At 37.7% G+C, this 22,453-nt stretch overlaps 1 protein-coding gene across 3 annotated transcripts in view; it reads right to left on the bottom strand.

The window, feature by feature from the left end:
- Nucleotides 1-252: 252 nt before the first annotated feature.
- Gars1 (glycyl-tRNA synthetase 1) overlaps nucleotides 253-22,453 on the bottom strand; it is a 41,666-nt gene continuing 19,465 nt past the window's right edge. For 2 of the 3 annotated variants that reach the window (XM_074065237.1, XM_074065238.1), the window contains 10 exons: nucleotides 20,442-20,591; nucleotides 16,695-16,857; nucleotides 15,392-15,556; nucleotides 13,360-13,472; nucleotides 12,441-12,581; nucleotides 8,290-8,375; nucleotides 6,045-6,154; nucleotides 3,135-3,228; nucleotides 2,257-2,447; nucleotides 253-508 (listed from right to left, as the gene is read on the bottom strand). In XM_074065237.1, coding sequence (XP_073921338.1) covers nucleotides 383-508; nucleotides 2,257-2,447; nucleotides 3,135-3,228; nucleotides 6,045-6,154; nucleotides 8,290-8,375; nucleotides 12,441-12,581; nucleotides 13,360-13,472; nucleotides 15,392-15,556; nucleotides 16,695-16,857; nucleotides 20,442-20,591 — 1,339 coding nt within the window. In that variant the 3' untranslated portion in view covers nucleotides 253-382. Of the gene's footprint in view, nucleotides 509-2,256; nucleotides 2,448-3,134; nucleotides 3,229-6,044; nucleotides 6,155-8,289; nucleotides 8,376-8,947; nucleotides 9,144-12,440; nucleotides 12,582-13,359; nucleotides 13,473-15,391; nucleotides 15,557-16,694; nucleotides 16,858-20,441; nucleotides 20,592-22,453 lie in introns of those variants that run through there. The other variant, XM_074065239.1, reaches the window with a different exon arrangement.

The following is a 22,453-nucleotide window of genomic DNA, read 5'->3' as shown; positions in this document are numbered from 1 at the left end:
ATATACTAAAAATCACTAAATTGTACACTTAAAATAGGCTACTTTTATGGTATCTAAATTATACCCCCAAAAGCTGTGAATTTTTAAAATGTATTGTGTTTAACATCAAGCCATGAGCACAGCTAATCAAAGGTAGCAGCAGCTTTGCTGAAACGTGGGAATGCAAGCAAATAAAGCGTAAGTTTGTCTGGAATTCCTTCAGCTTTAATTGTGAGGGTGAAATGAGGCAGCCACTGAGGATGGAATAGTCTCTGGGAGCGGTCACAATGCTGTTTTCATTTTTGGTTTTTATGGTAAAAAGGACATGATAAGAATTATTTTTTTTTTTTGGTGAGTTATTTTTTTTTATTAGCACAGGTGGTCAAGAGTTGCCAAAGTGTTCTTATTCCTCGGTTGTTTCTTTTTTGCCAGTCTCTTGACCTTCAAACAGAGGATACCTGGCCTCCACATCTGCCCACGTGATGCTGCCATTGGCCAGATCGCGGACCACACTGGGTAGTTCAGAGACCTGGGGGAAGAGGAAACAGAAGTCTAAGCATCAACCCATTTTAGTTTCAAAAACAGGATTCACCCTAAACTCTGGAAACAGTTTACAGTATACAGTACAGACCCAAAGCAATGTGTACATAATGACAAGGTCTCTTTACAAACTGGACCTACATGTTTCTTGTCACTCGCCTGAGCATCTTTACTTAATTATACTCATTCCACTCCCAGGACTGGCATTATGCTCTTCATCCAGCCCACAAAGCCTACCAGCTCCCTGATAACTTGATCCTGTCACAAAGCCTATCCTAACTATTCTGTACCACTGTTGTCGTATGTGTTAAATTTAACGCTTCAAGTCAGTCAAGGACCATGTATGAAGGAAGCCAGGGGAGCCAACTGTTCCTTAGCTATCAGCAAATGCTGGCTGCCACCCAGCAGTGGTTCTCTAACTTGAAAGTACAGAAGAACCATCTTCAAGGTGTTAAAACACCTCTGCCTTGTTGTGGCTCAAGAGGCAGAGCAGCTGCCTACTAAGCACAAGGCCCTGAACACTGCCAAAAAAATAAATAAAATAAAACTCTTTCCCTTTCCAACCCCAGTAGTATGAGTAGGTCTGGAGTGGAGATTCTGCCAATCTAATAAGCTTCCAGGCAATACTGATGCTGAGGTGGGTCTTGGGACCACATTTTGAACCAGTCAGGTAAGAATAAAGGACCAGAGTATCTCAACCAGCAAAACCCCTTGTTCCTTCCTATTATTGCTTATACTCTCTCTACAACAAAATTAGAGATAAGGGCAAAATAGTTTCTGCTGGGTATTGAGGGGGGGGAGCGGGAGGGGGTGGAGTGGATGGTAAGGGAGGGGGTGGGGGCAGGGGGGAGAAATGAACCAAGCCTTGTATGCACATATGAATAATAAAAGAAAAATGAAAAAAATAAATAAATAAATAAAAAATAAAAACACCCACTTTTAATATTAGTTGTAAAAAAAAATAAATAAATAAAAGGAAAAAAAAAAAAAGATAAGCCAGAATCATCCCTGATGGTGCCTGCCTGTAATCCCAGCACTTGGGAGACCTTGTCACAAAAAAAAAGCCAAACAAACAAGTCAAATTAAAAAAAAAAAAAAAAAGCCAGCAATCCATGACTTGTGAAATAGATTATCTTCTGTAACTTTCTGTATCTAAGCTGAGCATATTTAGATACAATAATAAAAACCCGCTCAAAGTTAATAAACCAGCCAGGCACTTTTCAATGAAAGTGACCAATTGCTCCTTTCCCTTGACATCCTCCTTTCCTTTCTGTGCTTGTCCAGTTCCTTCATTTCCTTTCCATTAAGTAAAATGACTGAAATATTATTGTTTTCAGTGGACTAACTACCACACAAAGTGTATACACATACATGGATACGTTTCTATAGAAATAGAAACATAAAAATGTCTCAGCACCTAAAAGCTTGCCAGTAAAACTATGGCAACAGACTCTTGGGGTCACATTTCTCTTGCCCAATAAACAAAAACTATAAAAGAAAACTGCCAGAGAATAAGCCCAGAACAATCCAAATGGCCATACAATATTAGAGAAGTGCTAATGGATATTTTTATAATTAAACCAAATGGATTTGGGAACCTGGGCTTTGTCTGATACAAACCTATCATTAAAATTACAAAGGGAAAGAAAAAAGGAATGGGAGCACAAATATATCAAAATTCAACTGAAACCAGAAGGAAGCAATGCACATGTCTGAGGCTAAGACCCAAACAGTTACCTCTGCTCTTATCTGCCGCATGGAGTCTCGGTCTCTCAGAGTCGCAGTGTGAGGGGTTTTGTTCACTGTATCAAAGTCGATGGTGATGCCAAATGCCACGCCAATCTCATCGGTCCTGGCATAGCGCCTTCCAATGGACCCAGAGGAATCATCTACTTTGTGAGACACACCATTTCTGGTCAGAGCCTCCGCTATCCAAAAGAAATGAAGTTAAGTTAAAAATAAAATAACGCAGTAAGTCCTAAATGTCCTCTGGGTGCAGTCTTACAAGCTCAAGAAATTTATAAAACTTATAAAGGGGACCAAGACAAGAGAGTAACAAGTTCTAGTTGTAAGAGAAAAAAAAAAAAAAAAAAACCCCAAAAGTTTGCCAAGTCCTTACTGGAGCCCAAGCCTTCATTTCCATTCATGCCTGATACAACTGCAGAGTAGCAAGTACTGGATGGAGGCCAGGAGGCTGTTCTGACTCCACCGCCACCTCTGCTTGCACAGCTGAACAGCGCAGTGGACTCGTCCCACTTGCTAACTCTGAAGTAGGGGGCAGTACCACAGGACTCCCAGATCCCTTTCAGCGCTGTGGCCTCAGTGACTGTAGGTCCCCTAGAGGTGCTATGCTACACAGTGTCCTGGGTGAAGAGAGCACCAAGATCGTTATGAGAAGCGAGGGGTGGCACAGTCTGAGTCGCCTGACTCACTCACTCAAAGCCAACACTCTGAGCAAGTGCACACTCCCTCAGCAATAAGGGCAGAGGCCAAAATCACTTCCACTAACTCTCATCTAATCTGTATTTTTATGGAAACAAATGACATATTTCCTTGAAAAAACAGAGTCTACGTGATGGTGTTTCCATGGAGATTACTCAATTGGATTTGCTTACACAATTCCTTGACAAATGGCATGAACTCTTGGTTTTGGCTCAGTGGAAGGACGGAACACTTGAATGGAGCGACCACAGCAGGGAAACTGAAGAACTAGATGGTTTAAAAAGAAAAATTCAAACATGTTACTTTATAACTACCTAAACGTCAATGTCCTAAACCACAAGACATTATATTCAGTTATCTGTCCAAGCAAAACCTCACTATCAAAATGCCAGAAAACATGATACGAAAAGCAGTATGACAAGAGAAACAAGAGGAGAGCCAGAATGAGAAACATCTAGCTTCCACTCTGAATTTGGCCAACTTGGTGAACGGTTTTTTTGAAACTTAGTTTCTCTACATAAAAAGCAGGTCTATAGTACTTGCTCTGCTTCCTTTACAAAAAGTCAAGTGATATGAAATCATTCTGAAAGCTACAGTATTTTTAAGATGGTAATTTTTTGATCTTATCTAAAACCTTACTTCTTCCAATGGAGACCACCTAAAGAATTCCCCCCCAAACCAAGTAACAAGTCATAGTGCCAAAACATAAAACCCTACCTGTCATTTAAGAGAAGAAACCATGGACCAAGTGACAAAGTAAATCAGAAAAGCTTAATTAGCTCACACAAATATACAGTACAACAACAACAAAAAAAAACCATGTTCTATAGACCTACACCGAAAAGTTTAGCCCTCCTACACTGTTCCTGAATGAGGTTTCTGAGCAAGCTGAATTCAAAGACAGCAGATGTGCTGGTGAAGACAGCCAGCTGGCTGAAGGCAGTTCTCAAATATTATTCGTGCAATACTTGAAGGCAAGTACATAAAACTTGGAGAGAATCTATCACATAAAAACAGTGAGTGATGCAGGTTCCAGCTTAGCCCCCCACTCAAAGTTTAATTAAAACTTTAATGCCAAATAATCTGATGAGACTAAGCTGTTGTAAGGAAACCATGTACTCCAGCATTATGGATACCTACGTCACAGAACACTCACACTTCTACTCCCCTCTTCCATTTTGTAATAATTCTATTTTGTAGGAGAAATAGGGCCATTTTAGAAAATATTTTTTTAAATTTCACTAGCAATGTTTTTATACCAAATTTACAGACAAATGAATTAAGGAACTAGGTGCTAATTTAGAAACATTTTTGGCTTCCACAGCCTAATCAAATTTCTCTTCATGATGGAACTCTACGCAATTCATAAAGCACTGCAACTAATTTATTCTTGAATAGCCCATATGAAATGTCTATTAAGGCTCTAGTTACATCGATCTTGTTAGAGTCAACAGAATGGCTAAAAGATTTTTAAAAAATACCTTGTTATTAGAAAAATAAGCAGAAAAACCATAAAGCAAATTTGACATCTAAAAAGAGGACCTACAATTATGAACATCACCATTTCTCAAAAAGGACTGAGCCCTACACTTGCATATCTGGTATCTAGCCCAGATTCTTATCTGCTGAATGAAGGAGGAGCTAGCTGCAACTTCTTATCAGGAAATGAAGATGTAACTTTAGGGCAGAGATACAAGTTCTAGGCCAGCCTGAGTAAATAATTCATGAGCCTACCATCTCAACTAATAGCTGGGCATGTGCCTGTCACTCCATGCAATATAGGAGGCTGAGTTCAGGAGAATCAAGGCTCTAGGCCAACCCAAGCTAAAAAGCTTGTGAGACCCCCATCGCAACATAAAAAAGCTGGGCCTGGTGGCAAGCACCTGTTAATTCCAGCAACACTGGATAGCTTAAAAAATAAGAAGATCACAGTTCAGGTCAGCCTGGGCAAAAAGTGAGACCCTATCTCCAAAATAATCAGAGAAAAAAGGGCTGGAGGTGTGGTTCAAGTGGTAGAATGCCTGCCTATCAAGTGCAAAGCCCTGATTTCAAACCCCAGAACTACCCCCACACACACCAAAAAGAGGAACTTTATTAACAAGTATTACAATAGCATGTCAGAGCTTTTAAGAACACTGGCGACAAGAACTCAACAGTTTATTCTCGAGATGCTCTGGAAAGAACCAGAGTTGATGTTCAACATTATGTACATTCAATTTTAGAACAGTCAAGCAAATGACTTTCTTCCAATTGATTGTGCATGTGTTTCATTATTAGCCATTCTTCTGATTGGTTCTTCTGGAACTCTCTGCCTAGAAGTAAAAGGACTATAATTTCTTCAGGCAGAGGTAAGATGGGAAAGGTAAAGCAAAGCCGAATGAGGAGACAGAGTGGGAAGCATGGAGTAGTGACTCAGAAGCCTAAGAGCCAAAAGACATTTGTGGGAGGAGGTGAAGCTTTGTATAAACTTCTACTTTGGCAATGCTTAAATGCCAGGAAAGCTATACTCCAGATATTATGATCTGTCACCTCATACACTGGAATCATACACTGGAACAAAAGAAAGCAAAATGAAACCCTACGGATCACCGAGTTTCAGATCTGGAGAATAAGTTTCTCTGGAATAGAACCTAGGAATTTACATCTTACCCTAAAAGTATGCCAGCTAGACTATTTTATAAGTTTGAGAGGGTTCACTTGAATGCTTTCAGTATATACATACAGTTGGGGATTTGGCCAAGTTCTACGAGCCTTCCTAGCCTTCCTAATTTTCTGAAAACAAGGACGTATCTAGCATTCCATTCACCAATACAATATAGTTCCCTAAATATATTCTATCTCGGAACAGATCAAGGGCACCAGGCAGCTAAAACAATGGCTTCTAGAATAACTTACACATGCTCAAATGAGGTAACATACAAAAGTGTTTTTCTTTACAAACAGTTAAGCAAAGGTTAGCATATACATTACTAGTATAGTAAATAACAACTAATTGGTCATTCCTGAGTCTTATTAATATATTTCAATACATTTTATTTTCTCTGACATTCTAAGAGACTAGCATATTGTACAGGAAAGCTCACCGTTCTCTGTTCATCTCCCTCTCGGATATGGAATGTATGTTCAAGTATGGTATACATAATTCTGCCCAGGCCAAAGGAGGGTTCAATTACACTTGGGACAACTTCTTCCACTGTAAAAGAGATAGAAATTCAATGACATTCTCTCAAATACCACACAATACATTGCAGATGCTGTCTAAATCCTTAGCAATTCTGACATAAAAATATGTCTATTCTGGAGGGATTTTGATCCCTGTACATAGGGACAAAGAATCAGAACATTCATAAAAGCTATTTGCTAGTAGGAAACACAGCAGCTTTGAAGAGGAAGTTGAAATTAAAGAAATTTTCATCAAATTCAATTTTTTGTTCATAAAGCATAAAAATTAAACTTGAGTTGCTGGAGCATCATTCCTTCCTGCCAATAAGCTGCAACCAATAGCAATCACAATCTGACTCCTACTAGATAGTTAACAATTTGCCTCTCCAGAAAACCTAAGAAATCTAGAGTTTCCATTAAGTCTTTGGTAGATTAAAAACTCACCACCATAGCTGACAAATAAACAAAAGCAATCCCTACAAGCAGCAAGCATCCCATGGTTTGTGTTTGACTTTTGAGCTGTTACCTGGGTGAGAGCTCACAGCCAAGTTACTACCATTGTACCTCCAAGATTTTGGGGTCAGGAGGTCCTGAAGGAAGAGTCTGCTCAGAGGCCACCACTCCATTAAAAACATCCTACCAGGGCCCAGTGGGCCCCTTCCTGTAGGTGAGACCACCTGTGGTACATGTAGGAAATGCATTTACATACTGTTTGGAAAGGAGGCACTAAGCACTGTGTAGGGTTAATGTTAGCTGAGACCTTAGTGGGTAATGAGATAATTGGGACCAAATGTCACAGTTGTTACCAAGAGGCTGTTTCTTCTGTCTGTGATACAGGAGTCATTAATACCATATGCTTGTAACTAAAGGTGCTTCATCCTCATGCAAATTTTCCTTTCCATGCTTAAAAAGCATGAAATAATAAATAAATAAATAAATGAAATAAATAACATTATTTTTATTTTGATCAAAATTCTCCTTTACTCATCATGCTAAATATACATTCTGCTGCTGTGATTGTCCTCTTGGCAGAGACTACCAGCACCACATGTATAATAAATTGTAGCTAAATCTGACCACATACCATAAAAAAGAAAAAGAATATGCTTTAGAAATATAACCAAGGCATTTTTTCTGCCCATCCCAATAATTGAGGTACAGCTCTAGAGCAGCTGCCGTCAGGATGACAGCTACAGCCCCAAAACCTGCAGGAGGCCCTGCTTACCTCTACTCCTGCTCACCAAGTCTGGCTACAAGGCAGGCCAAGAACAAACTCGAAGGCAGGCTTGCCTCACCACCAGCAATGGAATCTGAGATATCCACTACTGCTTCTAAGAGCATCATTTCAGTCATTTGTTTGTTGCAAAGTATGCATTGCCCAATTCATTGGATTTGTTCTATAAAAAAAAATTGTCTCCTTAGCGTTTGAAAAAGCTTGACAGGTGGCTAGGTTCAGTGGCTCAATTGTGTAATCCCAGCTACTCAGGAGATGAAGATCGGATAGATCTCAGTTTGAGGCCAGCCCTTGTAAAAAAAATTTAGCGAGACCCATTTCAACCAATAAGTCAGGGGTGGTGTTGCACACCTGTGATTCCAACTACACAACAGGCCATAAGTAGAATGATGATGGTCTGAGGCTGGCCCCATGCAAAAATTCTGAAAAACAACTAAAGCAAAAAAGAGCTAGGAGCATGGCTCAAGTGGCAGATTGCCAGCTAAGTGACTAAGAGCCTTGAGTTCAAACCCCAGTAACCGCCAAAAAGCCATGAAGGGTAATGAATCTAAATGTCTTTTTAACAAGCTATTTTGCAGAAAAGACTGATGGGATGGGAAGATGAAGACTCCCTCTTTTGCTTGAGAAATAAAGGATTTTTCCCTGAAAGTGACAAATAGTTTTTAAGCAGAGATCTTCACCCTTGCACCTCAGGTCACAGGAAATATAAAGACAGAATTAGAAATTATTTTTCAGTATGAGTACAATTACATTTAAAAAGACAAAAAGCCCAAGTAACTGTCTTGAACATTTTCACCAAATTCACAGCTGTAGCATTAGGATTTTTTTTTCCTCTTCAAAACTTCATTATGATGGTTATGTCATAAAACATTTTTTTAAAAAACATTCAGAAGTAATGATTTTGTTTGTTTTTTGTATTTTTATAAAGTTACCATGTAGTGTTTTCTGGAATCTCTTCACATTGACCATGTCTTTTGTTAACTGAAAAGTTTTCCCTTCAGTTTCAATAGTGAATTCCCTACAAAACAAAATAAAACAAAAAAAACCCCCACATCATATATTAGTTTAAACATGCATCCTTGTTCCTAAGGAAGTTTTTCAGGTTACTAAATTGCTTTTTATTTAAAGGGTGATAAGTAATCAGAGCTGAAGTCAAATCCATAGTATCTCACTAACAATGGCACCAAACAGTATTCTGGAGGCACAAGTGGCTTAATGACAAATTCCTCCAGTTTTGAGGTCAAGGTTGAACTAAAACAACTTTTTAACAATTCAGAATAAAAGATTTGTCAGAAATAGGCCTGCTGATAAAATGACCACTGCTCTCACACTGTCTCAACAAATATATAAAAAAAAAAAAAGAACTTGTTATTTTACAGAAATAATTTTAAAGCTCCCACAGTATTTCCAAAATAAACTGATACTTGTGTTAATAAAGACAAGTTTAAAAGACGTTTAACGATTGTTTGATACATCAATATAAAACATCATCTCCCTCCAAACCACTGGCTGGCATGTGTTCATGTCTGAGACAGGCTCATTCAGTTTCAGGCCACAAGAACTCATCTTTGCAAGTCACGCAATACCTACCCTTTAGCACACGAAGTATTTTTCTCACACAATGACGATCAATTTGTTCTCTGGCCTCACAGCAGCTTCATACTGAGAAAGAGAGCCCTCGTGTGGTTGTCTTGAAGCTGTACAGTTGGCACTTGTTACAACTGCATTCTGCTGGCTTCCACCAATGATAATCTCATACTGCATCTGAATGGTTTCCATTGATTTCCTGTTTTTACAATTCTGTGTAAAGCTTGTGTGTGCAGGTGTTAAAGGTGCCACTGCATACAAGGTCATATGTATTCTCGCTATGAGCACAGTCTTAAGTATACAGTAGGCAATAGCTGTAAAAGCTGAAATCTGGAAGGAGACAGCCATTAATAGAGCAAGCTGTCTTGTTTGTGGGTGATGATATCTAGTTAGTAATTTAACTATATCCCTTCTGATGGAACTTGATGTTGTTTTTGCATAAATAGTGTTAATTCTGGAAGACTGGAAATGTTGAAAAATTGTCCTGAGTTGGATAGTATCTTCAACTTGCAAAAGCTTATCTTATGATGGTTGCTGACAAATGTATTTACAACGGCCCAAAAGTTCCCCAAGGTCTCCTTTCTGTCCCTCCATTTCCAGTCAGCCACTAATCTGCTTTCCATCTCTGCAAACCAGATTTGCCTTTCCTAGAGTCTCACACATAAACTTGTGTGCAAGGCTTCTTTTACTCAGCCAAACATCTATGACAGGATTGGCAACCTCTTTCTGTAAAAGGACTGATATGAAACATTCCAGGACTTGCAGGCCACATGTGATCGCTTGAATTTTGTTTTTTAGTTGTGTTTTGGGTATTTGTTTTTTTGAACAATCCTTTAAAAATGCAAAAACAATTCTTTACTGGAGGGGTGTGTAAAAAAAGTATGATAGATGTTTGAAGGGTACTTTAAAAGAAATGTTATATAAATGGCAATTAGGTTAAGTTGATTAAGTGTTTATATCTTCTAATTCCTATTGACTTTTTGTCTATTTGCTCTACCAATTATTGAAAGAGGTATAAAAATCTCCAATAATTATAGAATTCATCTATTTTTTCCCTTCAGTTCTGTCAAGTTTGTCTTATATGTTTTAAGGTTCTACTTTTAGTTACACACACATTTAGAAGTGAGTGATACAACTTCTGGATGAATTGACCCCTTAATTATTATGCAATGCCTTTTTTTAACCCTCGTAACCCCTCTTGTTCTGAAGCTTACACTGTCTGATACTTAATACAGCCACTCCAACTTTTGGCTAACATTTGTCTGCAAAATTTTTATGCTTTTAATTTTAACCCTATTTGTGTATTATCACTGTAGCGAGTTTCCTATTAACAGCATTTGAGTCTTGCATTTTTTAACCAGACTGACAATCAGTGGTTACTATTTATAGTGCTTAGAAATCTTGCTTAGTGTAACCACTGGCATTTTGAGTTTAAACTGACCATTTCACTAGTTATTTTCTACTTGTCCCATTTGTTCTTTGTGCCTTTTCCTCCTTTCCTGTCTTCTTCTAGAGTATCTTTTTTTATTATATTTTATCTCCACAGTTTATTAGTTACAGTTTTTTGGGTTTTGTGTGTTTTTCTCTAGGTAACTGTTCTAGAGTATATTAGATGCATTTTAAAATAAATTATAGCCTATCTTCAATACTATACCACTTTGTGAATAACGTAGGTACTTCACAATAGTATATTGCCAATTCTTTGCCCTTCTGTGCTATTTATGACATATTTTATTTCTATAAAAATTTCATAAATATTATTGTTGCTTTAAACAGTTCATTAACTAAGAGATAAGAAAGAAAATGTCATTTATATTTACCACATACTTATCATTTCTAAAGCTCTTAAGTTCTTTGGGTAGATACAGATTTCTATACTTTGCAGAACTTTTGTTGGTCTCTAAGTATTTTCCTCTTCACTTTTGCCAAGTATGGGGTTTTTTGTATTTTAAAAGACTCTATTCCATTGTATTGTGGCTGCACAGTTTTTGACAAGAACTCTAATTATTCTTATCTTTGTTGGTTGTTATGTAATGAATCTTTTTTTTTTTCCTTCCCTCTGGCTGCTCTTAACATTTTTCTTTTCATCCCTGGTTTTTAGCAATTTGATTCTGATGTGCTTTCATGTTGTTTCTTTGTGTTTTTCCTGCTTGGGGTTATGCTTCTTGAATCTGTAGGTTTATAGTTTTAAGAAAATCTGAAAATGTTTCAGCTACCATATCATCATATTTTCTACACACCCTCTCTCATGACTCACAATTTCTCATGTTAAACTGACTGATACTGTTAATGGAATTCCCCCCACCATGCCCTGTCTCTTATTTTCTATACTCTTTTGGATATTTTCTGTTGCTAGATCTTAGGTTCAATGACCTTGCCTCTGCAATGTTTAATCTGTTAGCTCTATCCTATGAAATTTCCATTGAGGTATCACCTCTAGATGCTCCATTTGGCTCTTAATATATTTATTAATATCAATATATACAAATGTTAATATTAATATATATTTCCACTTCTTGCTTAAATTCTTCAGGTTTTTCTTTATATTCTTTAGAACATAAAACATTTGTACCCATCTTACACCTTTTTTGGGTTTTTTTGGCAGTATTGGGGTTTGAACTCAGGAGCTTTGCATTTGTTAGGAAGGCTCTCTCCCTAACCTTTTTTGCATTAGCTATTTTTTTAATAGGGTCTCTCTCATGTTTATGATTGGCTGGCCTGAATATGATCCTATTTATGCTTCCTGTGTAGCTGGGACGATGGACGTGTACCACCAAGCCCAGCTTTTTATTGTTTGAGATGGGGGTCTCTTGAACTTTTTGCCTGGGCTGGCCTGCACCACGATCTCTGCCTTCCATGTAGCTAGGATTACAGGAAAAAGCCACTGTGCCTGGCTCTGTCTTGATATCTGTATGTATTTATCACATCATATTTGTTGTTTTGGTGTTTTTCTTTTGACTAACTTTTCTCCTCATTTTAAGTTACATGTTCCTATTTTTTACAGGTATACAATAACTTTTTATTGTTTGTCAGATTGCAAATTTTGCATTGTTTAGTACTGGATTCTGTATTCCTTTAGAGACTTTTCCCTATTGTTTTTATATTTATGCTTAAAAATAGAGAACTCCAAGCCTCCAAAAGAGAAGCAGTGACTAGAGGGAGAAAAGATGTAGTTTCTAATCCTTCCTTACACATTACCTTGGACAAGTCTTTTCTTCTAAGAAAGTCACTACAAAAGAAAAAGATCCTTTTTCTCTTTTTTGGTGGTAGGGATTAAACCCAGGGCTTTATGCATAAAGAAAAAACCTTTATAGTCCACAATCTATTTCTAGACTATGGTGCCAAAATCCTGGCAAAAATCTGTTTAAATGTAGCCAAGAGGTAGTACTTATCTGCAAAAAATTTCTACAGAAACTAATCTCATCCTAACTTTCAGAACCTGGCAGAGGACATATCTAACAGGAGCCCACGTTAACACAGGCATCTTAAATCTTACCCTTTCTCACTCAGCAACATCTCCATTTCTGTAATGTAACAGTCATCACAAGTGGCGAGGTACTCCATTACCAGCTTTGCATCCTTCTTATATGCCTTCCCAACTGCTCCCTTATTGGGTTCAAACTGAACAACATTAACTGTTTTGTATGAAGCAGTCAAGGTATCACAAGATACAACACTGGCTTGGTGTGTCAGAAAATCATCTTGAAATCAATCAACTTAAAACAAGTTCTCTATTAGTACCCCAGTTCCTGGTTATGCTGATTTTAAGTGCAAGATTAAACTACATACAAAATCATTCAAGAAAATAACACCAATAGAGACTTTTTCAGTTATACCGAGATAAAAGGGATAGTCTCTAATGGGCATTATAACCCAACCCACAGCATAAAAACTTCTGGTAATGATTTATTCATTTCTAAAATGCTCACCACAAGACCTATTTTTTTGTCACTGATCTACCACAAATAAGCTTACAACCTCAATGTTTGGTAAAGAAAGAACACTTCTATTTTAGTAATTTATAGGAAAAGTGAGCTAAATTATTTTATCTATCATAAAACGACACTCATATTTTAGCAGAACAAGCTTCACAAGGTGCCTGACCTTTGTGTCAGGGTACATAAGGAAATGCATTTTGAAGCAGCTGAGAAAAACTGGTCAGTACTCTGAAAAGACATTCAGAGCACTTCCCTGAATGTGTTTCTAAGAGCCAAACACTGAGGGCACATGTCTACAAGGACAGAGAACAGGAAAAGGGCAATGAGCTAAGTGAAGTAGAGGGAAGCAAACTAACAGGTTTACAAGTGCTACACAATTCCAAAAAATCCCCATTCTTCTCCAGAACAAAGTCAACTGGGACTTACACATCAACAAGATGTTTGCACTTTACCCCTAAGTTTGAAGTGACCAGAAAGGATATGGGTTCTTTCAGAGGTTTCTCAGCCACAAGTGGGACTTTAGTGGCTTGTGCATGACAGGAGAGGTCAAAACAGGAACGATCAGCACATCCAACAATCTCAATCCAGCCCTAAGAAGACAGAATCAATAAAAGCATTTACTGCTTACATTGGCTTTGTTCACAAAAACATGCAGACTGTTACTCTTCCTCTTGAGATATCTAAGGACAACTGAACTATAGGATCTCTGATCAGATTTTATAAATTTGTGAAATGGGAATACTTTCTTACATTAGGCAGTTAGCATGCCTACAAAGTAAAATTCACACTGTATATAAAGTAATCTTCTTTTATAGACCGGTTGACACTGTCATATTGCAACTGTGGGATAAGCTAGATATTCTAGTAGTTGATTATGCAAATTAAAGGTGAGCCCAGACAAAACCTGAAGACTTAGCTCAAATTTGTAGCCAGGATACAAAAATGAATGTGGCAGAACCTACTACTGCCTGTGGATGAAGTGCTTACTGCCTCACAACTTGTCAAGGAAAGGCCAACTAAACGCACCTGAGGTGGCCATCAACATACATGTTTATGCTCAACTCACTTTACTGAACAAGAAAACTCAGTAGAGTTGGTAAAGGCTGGGTCACAGAATAAAATTCAGTAACACCACAATCATCACATTGATGCCAGATTCCATTTCTTTTAAATGCATGATACTTTTAAGAAGAAAATTTTAAATTATTTTTAAATAACCTATAATGGACTGATTGCTTATGCCTCCCCCAATTCCTATGTTGAAGCCTAACTTCCAATGTGGTGTCTCAAGAGGAAGAACCTTCAGGAGGCAATTAAGTCACAAGGATAGAGCTCTAATCAATGGGATTAGTTCCCTTATAAGAGTCTCCAGAGAGCTCTCTTCCTCTCTTTCTACCCTGTAAGTTACAACAAGATGACAATCTGCAATCCAGGAAAAGGGCTCTTACCAGGAACCACACCAAGCACCCTGATCTTCAGCCTCCAGAACTGTGAGGAATAAACATCTGTTGTTCACAAGCCTCCCAGTCTGTGGCACTTTGTTATAGAAACACACATTCAGACACACCCTTAAAGATGTAGTATTTGAATAGGAACAAGAATTTGTAAAGGCTTTAGTAGATATCTAGGTAGTCTTTCTCAAGAATACTTATTTTTTCCCTTTTATCCAAAGAGTCTGGGAAAATAATCATCAAAACTACTAAGCTTTCCAAGTACATGAAATTATATGGGGTACCTGGAATAAAGAAGACAAATATAAAACTTGAATAAGCTCAGAAACCCCAACATAAAACAACAGTAACAAAAAAAGGCTGAAAATCAATGACAAAGCCCAAAAACATGTAACAAGATAATATGACATTCACGAAACCCATCAATAAATACATTTTTCTCCTAAAACACATAACTGGTGATTATTGTTTACTAAATGTCAATTACCATATTTATGAGTTAAAATGTAAAATGATAAAAACACACCTAAGGGTGATAGCAACCTTGACATAGTGATGACCTCTCCAGAGGAGAGGAAATGGGTGTGACAGTAGCTGCAATAGTGACCTTTTTTTTAATTAAAGAGAATATATGAAGCACTCAAAAAAAGAGTATCAAAAAAGTCTTAAAAGAATTCTTCCCTTTCCTTAAAAACATCTGTGACCATTTCCAAAGACTGCTGAGATCCTTGTCAGACATAGGCTCTCCCATTTTAGCTCCACACAGGGATGGTACCAGTAATACAGTCCACCCAATAACATATATATCCACATCACTCCTCATCAAACTTCTCCCTGTCTAAAGAAGCTATCTAAGTCTCCAAAGGGATCCTCCTGGGATACACAGAGCAGCCACCTCCTTCCAAGAAGGCAGAGGCCAACTGCCTTTTCTGTTTTGTTCAGAAAAAGATCTCTCTTCTTTGACCACACTGGCATGCAGTATACAAAGAGCAATTCTAAAATCCGTTTTTCTAAAAATGTGAAAACCCACCTAGTAAAAAACAATCCATTTTACTTACGTAAGAGGTTTTGGACTCAGCATCCCAACAATCACAAGCATAATGGGCCATCTCATTCTCCATGTGTTGCCGGAAGCGGAGTTTATCTGGAGATATCCCAACCTTTGTGAGGTAGAGGTAGATGCGGCCAATAAAATAGCCTAATACTGAGTTGTTGATCACACCCTAAATAAGCAAGGACAGAGCAAGAAAAAAAAAAAAAAAAAACTTTTGAAAACCAATGTACTATTTTCCATTGAGTTATTCATAATCTACTGAAAAACATTTGACACACATGATTAACTATTTTTTTCCTGATTTCAGAACAATTTCAAAACCCAGAATATGATCTTAGTTATTTTTAAAGGGGCTAGTTCATGTTAAGTTAACAAGAATGAAGTTTAAAATATGTCCACCATACACCTGTTCAAGTATTCAAATGGGTCAGCAAAACTTCAGCCCAATACCATGTTCCTTCCAAATCTACAGTACTAAAAATGATAGTCAGAACCCTATGGAATGGAAAAGATACTCCCTTCTGAATTAACAAAACTGAACAGACATGCTGAAGGGATTTTAATGTACTCATATCTATTGAAATTTACAAACTCCAGAGTACATACACTCTTACAATTTTAGTACTTGAAGGATCTGAAAAAACATCTGGATCCATCTCTCACCACTGTAGAGGCCTATTCTGCAAAAAAGACTGGCAAATTATCACTCAGCCTCTCTTTGAATACTTTCAGGGCTTGGAACCTCACTGCTCCAAATCACTGCAGTAGTGGGCAGCAGCTACTGTGGGAAAGTTTTCACTCACTCAATTGTCTAGGCAAATAGTTAAGAAGAAACTCTGCTGTGTGCAAGGCCTTATCCCAATTGCTATGGGTAATGCAGAAAGGTTTGGAATCCAGGGGGCTTGCTTCCCATGAGTCAAATTCTCTCTCTCCCCAAAGTTGTACATTTTGTTAAAAGCAGGATCAGTAAGGTACCATTCACACCAATATCAGGTGCCTTGCTAAGCCTTTTTTCATGTTAGCCCCATGGCCCAGACATTGGGATGTACAGGTGATTTTTCTCTCACTATAACAAATACTATACAAAAACAAATACTATAGAAGGACAGATGGTAACTTGGCAGCAGAGTGCTTGCCTAGCATGCACAAGGCCCTGGGCTTGATCTCTGGAATTACAAAAACAAAACATCAAAATAAAAAAATAGAGCAACTGGTAAAATAGTCTGTCAAATTCACATAAGGAATTTGCCAAGTGTTGTAAATCCTGAACCAGCACAATGTAAATTAAATTACCTCCAGAATCTTACCTGTTCAACAGCATCCCCAAGGCGCATTTTCTGAGCAGACTGTCCGCTGACCTGGGCTTTTGCTGAATACAAATTCAGGCAGAGGTCTGCTACATTCTGGAACTTGGGATGTTCTTTCTCACTGGGATCTACAAAGTGCTCAATTTCTGCCATCGTGAATTCTCTAAAGCAAAAACATAAGGGATAAAATTTGCATGCTTAACCGTAAAATACAAACCAACAAGGCTCCCATTTTCAATTGCACCTACACTGACAAAGGCCCAAACTACAGGAAACTCTTCATTAACTAGAAAATTAGTTTTCTAAAACAGTGATCAAAGAAATTTTTGAATTAGGCATGCGTGGGTGATCATTATTTTTAAAACATTAATAATTGGTCGGTAAGCATGGCTCAGTCGCAGAATGTGTGCTTAGCACGCTCAAGGCCCTGGGTTCAATCCCCAGCAGCAATAACAACAACAACAAAAACTTTAGCACTATTTAAAATAATGATAAGATGTTTCTCAAATATTAATTCCTTCCATGTAGCCACATCCAAAAAGACTATTACTTTTAACTGAAAATAATTTTTAAAAAGCAAATTAATATAGTTTTTAAAATTAAGAAAACACAAGCAAATGTCACACACAAAAAAAGACATGAGATGCTAAACAGTGACATCCAAATAAAATTGATTTCCTTAAAACATAAGCAAGCCCCTTGATCATAAATATACTCTAAGTAAAGCAATATTTCAAGAAATGAGAAATTAAAAGCGAACTGAAATGGTTCTGTAGCTTCTGTACAAGTTTGCTTCCTTCATTTGTACTGCTCTACACAAGTAGATGACTGATAACGGCAGCACATAGATGTTTCTTTAGAGTAAGAGCTTCTTAAAGGACATCAGGCATGAACTGAACAAGCCAACAATCAAGCTGGCAGGGTAATGATGAAATGAATATGTGCACACAGTAACGGTTTCCCAAAAAGAGTTATCTGAATGGCAATTTAGTAGCTATCACATGGTGAAGGAGTCTTTTAAGTTAATTTTATCAGTCAAATCAAACCTCTCTTCTTCTTCTATATTTTTTTCTAAAAAAAAAAAAAAAGCAACTCACACTTACTGGTGTACTTTCATGATTATTTCAGACGTTTTAGAAGCAATGGAGTCCTAAAAACACATGAAATGTACTGCCAAAGAGCTTTGATTTTTCAGTGGCATACCTTATTTGGTCTTGTAGCACCTGTGTTCTCTTTTTTTTTTGGTGGTAGTAGGGTTCAAACTAAAGGGTCTTATGTTTGATAGGCAGACACTCTACCACTTGACCATGCCTGCAGTATAATCTGTATCTTAACCGTCTATCAACAACTATCTGTGTACACAGAAACATGAAAAAGATGAATACTGTGTTTGTTCTCACACAGCGTATTTATTATCTGGGCTGATAGGAACTACTACAATACAGGACAGATAAATTAAAGGCTCTACTCAGAATCCTCAGAAAAGGTGCTGCCCAAGTCTTTCCATCTGTTGTCAGGAAATCTCAACACAGTGACTATAATTAATAATACACTGAAATTTGCTAAGAGAGTAGATCTTAAATATTCTCACCACCAAAATAAAAAAGAAAGGTAACTATGTGAAAGGATGGATATGTTAGTTAGCTTGCCTATAGTAATCATTTCACAATTTATATACTAAAACATCACCTTATACACCTTGATGCTAGGAGTTGGTGGTGGCTCATGCCTGTAATCTTAGCTACTCAGGAGGCAGAGATCAAGAGGATGGTGGTTCAAAGCTCGTCCAGGCAAATAGTTCATGAGATCCTATCTCAAAAAAACCCAACACAAAAAAGGGCTGGCTGAGTGGCTCAAGAGGTAGAGTGCCTGCCTAGCAAGAATGATACCCTGAGTTCAAACTCCAGTACCAAAAAAAAAAATAAATAAATAAAAAAATAAAAAAAAAATATATATATATATATACATATGTAATCAGGTCACAGGCAGGAGGCAGGAGTCAACAGGAACACTGATTTAACCAACTCTGTCTTTTGTATGTGAGTTTAGAGGCTGTACCCAAAACTACAGAACTAAAATACACATGGGCTAGGAAGACAGAACCAGCCAGTCAAAATAAAATGAAAATTCTAAAAGCTTCATATGAACCATGTAATACTTAAAAGTAATTATAGCTATAGAAAGACTAGTCATCTGGTAACTCTCATCAAGAAGAAATTAGCACTAAGCAAACCAATCTTAGCCTTCCACGGGGAGTCAACTTGTAGAAGAATGACTGACCTGTTCAGAACTTGCAGAGGTGCCTAACAAACCAGACAAAATCCAGACAGGACATTCGAAGATAAAAATGAGCAACTGGAAGTCCCGGGACACCAGGTAGCTCCTAGGATCATTGCTCAGTTCTGAACCAGCTTTTCTGCTTCATAAGCCCCAGATGCCTTACTTCTTGGTTCTTTTATAATCTTCTCACAGCTATTCTACTTTTTTGCAAATCCTCTCCAAAACACAGGTTTTAAACCATGTTGGTCTTACCTAGCTCCCAAGCACCAGGAAAGCATCCTTGTCAGCAACTATTGGAATAAAAGAAACCAAAGACCAAAAGACAAACAAAAACAGAAAAGCCAGACACTGGGAAATAAGGACTCAACCCTGGGAAATAAGGACTCAACCCTGAGGAGGCTTTTTTTTGGTTGTTATTGTAACACCCGATTAAAGCCTCTGATTACTTCTTTCTACATGAAAGGGGGAGGAGGGTCATTTCTACCCCCTTCTCTAGGCTGTGCATGTCTTTCTTCTATGAGGCTTCCCTCTCCTAACCCACAAGCCTTAGGTATCACAAGCTGAAGACACTTTGTCAGAAGGCAGGAGCGTTTCCTCAGAGAGGCATCCTGGGCCTCACAAGAGCAGGCAGGTGCCCTGGGTGCTTAGATTTGGAGTCATGGCTGGGACATGCTATGACTGAAGTCTGCGGTTACAGCAAATAAGAAAAGACAAGAGGCAGTAGGTGGGGTGCTGGCTCTGGGAGAACACTTTTGGAGCCTAGCAAAGTTAAGTGTTGCTACACAACATATTTTTATATGGAATATATCATTCAAAGAGATATTATCAGGAAAACGATGTAGAGAAATCACAAAAAGCTTTAGTCATGATAAGTTTCTAAAAAGAAGTAGAACTACACAGTGCCAGTATGCCTCCCACACACCCTGGGCACATCATACAAAAGCAGGTTATCAGAACAGAGTCCACTGACTGTCTGAACTAGAGCAGATGGGAAAAGCTTGCTAGCTGGCCTCTGGCATAAAGCCTTCCCCAACTCCCATATCTGGAAGTTATAGGGAATGAACTTGTTACTGAAACATCAGCCATGTTGTCTGCGCTGGGCACCTCAAATACCCAGTATCATAACCATCACCCATCCCACCCAGTGCTTACAAGCATAACTATTGCCAAGACTGCCTTGATTGAAACAATTAAGATCTTAAGCATCCTCCAACCATGTGATGAACATGGGAAAAAGATAATTGGAGCAAGTAAAAATCTTAAGCCATTTCTCATCCTCCTTCCTTTCTCTTCAAGTTAATTTTCACACTCAAACCTGCCACTCCAGAGATAACATTTGGAGATTACAAATACAAAACATGCTTTCTGAAGAAGACAAAAAAAAAAAAAAAGTCCACAATCAGGATTAAAGCAGAATTGGTTCAAAACAACAAGCTTTCATCTTCAATTCAATGCCAAGGGCAGTACCTGACTCGGATCAGTCCAGACCGAGGGGAGATCTCATTTCTAAAAGAATTTCCAATCTGGGCAGCAGCAAAAGGCAACTTTCCTTGGTTGAATTCTAAAAGTCGTTTGAAATTCAAGAAAATCCCCTGTGCAGTTTCTGGTCTCAAATACCTATAAATTTAAGATATCAGTCTATTATGAAGAAAGAAATTATGTTTTCCAATGAACCTGAAATTTACATACAAACCTTAGAAGTCACCAATATATTGTTTTCACAATAAAGCCCTATAGGCCCTAAAATGAAGTTTTAGAAATACGCATCTCCACAATAGCAAATATCCCCACCGCACACATTAGAAAGTGGGCTGAGTAAATGGTGTGGCAATGTTCCTACCAGCACGGTCGTTTTATTTAATCATTCCTGGGGTCAAAACACTGTCCAACGTCCTCCGCAGCAATGCATGCAGGCATTAACTTCTGAACAGACTGCGCCTCAGTCTACCCTCTTAACCACATATTAAACTAACTGCGGGCCAAAAGGAAGTCAGTGTGGCCCAAGGGCTAATGGTAGCATTCACTCACCTCTCAATCATCCCACCATGCCAGGCAACTTTAAGGTTTCTTGTCTAATTTTGTTCTTTGCAGTATTTTATATTTTCAGCCGGAGGCTTCTGTACTTCTCCATATTATAAAATATTGCCAGGTAAATACAATATAACTAACTGTCCTCTCTTTAATTTCATAGAAGATATTTTGTGTAAAACACCAAGAAATTGTCCCCAATGACCTACTTCAAAATACTATCCCACTAAAACAACTTTAAAATCAAGACAAAGACCCTAGAAGTGTACCCTCCTTCACTCTAACAGACCAATACTTCATTTCTATGGCCCATCCCAGAATTCATGAAAATACAAGAATATCTATACTTTATCCACATCTTTGTATGTAGCAGGCATAAAATTATGTATTTTCACTTATTTTATACTGTTTCATTTTCTAAATAATTATAAATTTTTCTCATATTAACAATGACAGAGTGTTATGCTAACATAATCTGTAATTTGTTTAACCACTCTCAAATTAATGGATATGTAGGTTATTTCTACTTTTAACTTAAACACTTTTTATAGGCATAGCTTCTTTTCCTTTTGAGTTATTTCATTAGGTAAATTCCCAGGAACAGAAAGGCTGGGTCAGAGAGTATGTCCAATTTTATGACTGCCAACAGGAGAGAATTACCACTGGTCTTTCTCAAAATATTCCCAGTCAACCTGTTGTCTTATGAAAATAATTGTGGCATACTTTATCACAATTTTTATTATCCTTTTGTTTCCTTGAATGGAAACATAACCTACCTAGCTTTTCTAGCAAAAACCTACATAGTAACATACCTGCAATCCTAGCACTTGGGAGGCAGAGGCAGGAGGATTGCAAGTTTGAGGGCAGCCCAGGTTATACAGTGATACCCCGTTTCAAATAACCAAAACAATAATAAAACCAACAATAAAAACAAATTCAATTAAGACTGTAAGGAAAATATGTAATGCTATCAATGGAACATGGATTAAGTCTGTTAACAGTAGATAAGGAATCTGGAAGGATAACCTCAACCCTGGATCACATTATAGACTACTCAGGTTTGGTTTATCTATGAAAACTTCATCTTTCAAACCAATATATTTATGCCTTCTAATATGATAGGTTATGAGCAATGTCTATCTAAATTTAATTAAGATGAAATGAATTTTAAAATTCAATTTCTCAGTAGCACTGGCCCCATTTGAAGTGCCCCATAGCTGCATGTTGCTAGTGGTTACCATATTGGACAGCACTACCACGGACTATAGAACATTTACACAACTACAGAAAGCACTCTCGGACAATGCTGTGCTAGACTAAATGGTTTCTAAAGTATGCTTTGGCAATAAGTTCAATGACAAAAAATTCATTTTCAATTGTCCGTTGTGCTCTATGTAGCTAAAACCAGAAGATAAAATGATTATGGACTTTCATATTTTATAGAAAAAAAA

This window comes from Castor canadensis, chromosome 2 (genome assembly GCF_047511655.1).
Source record: "Castor canadensis chromosome 2, mCasCan1.hap1v2, whole genome shotgun sequence".
Classification (NCBI taxonomy): Eukaryota; Metazoa; Chordata; class Mammalia; order Rodentia; family Castoridae; genus Castor; species Castor canadensis.
The sequence above is the reverse complement of the archived record's forward strand: the minus strand, read 5'-3'. Positions and strand labels throughout refer to the sequence as shown.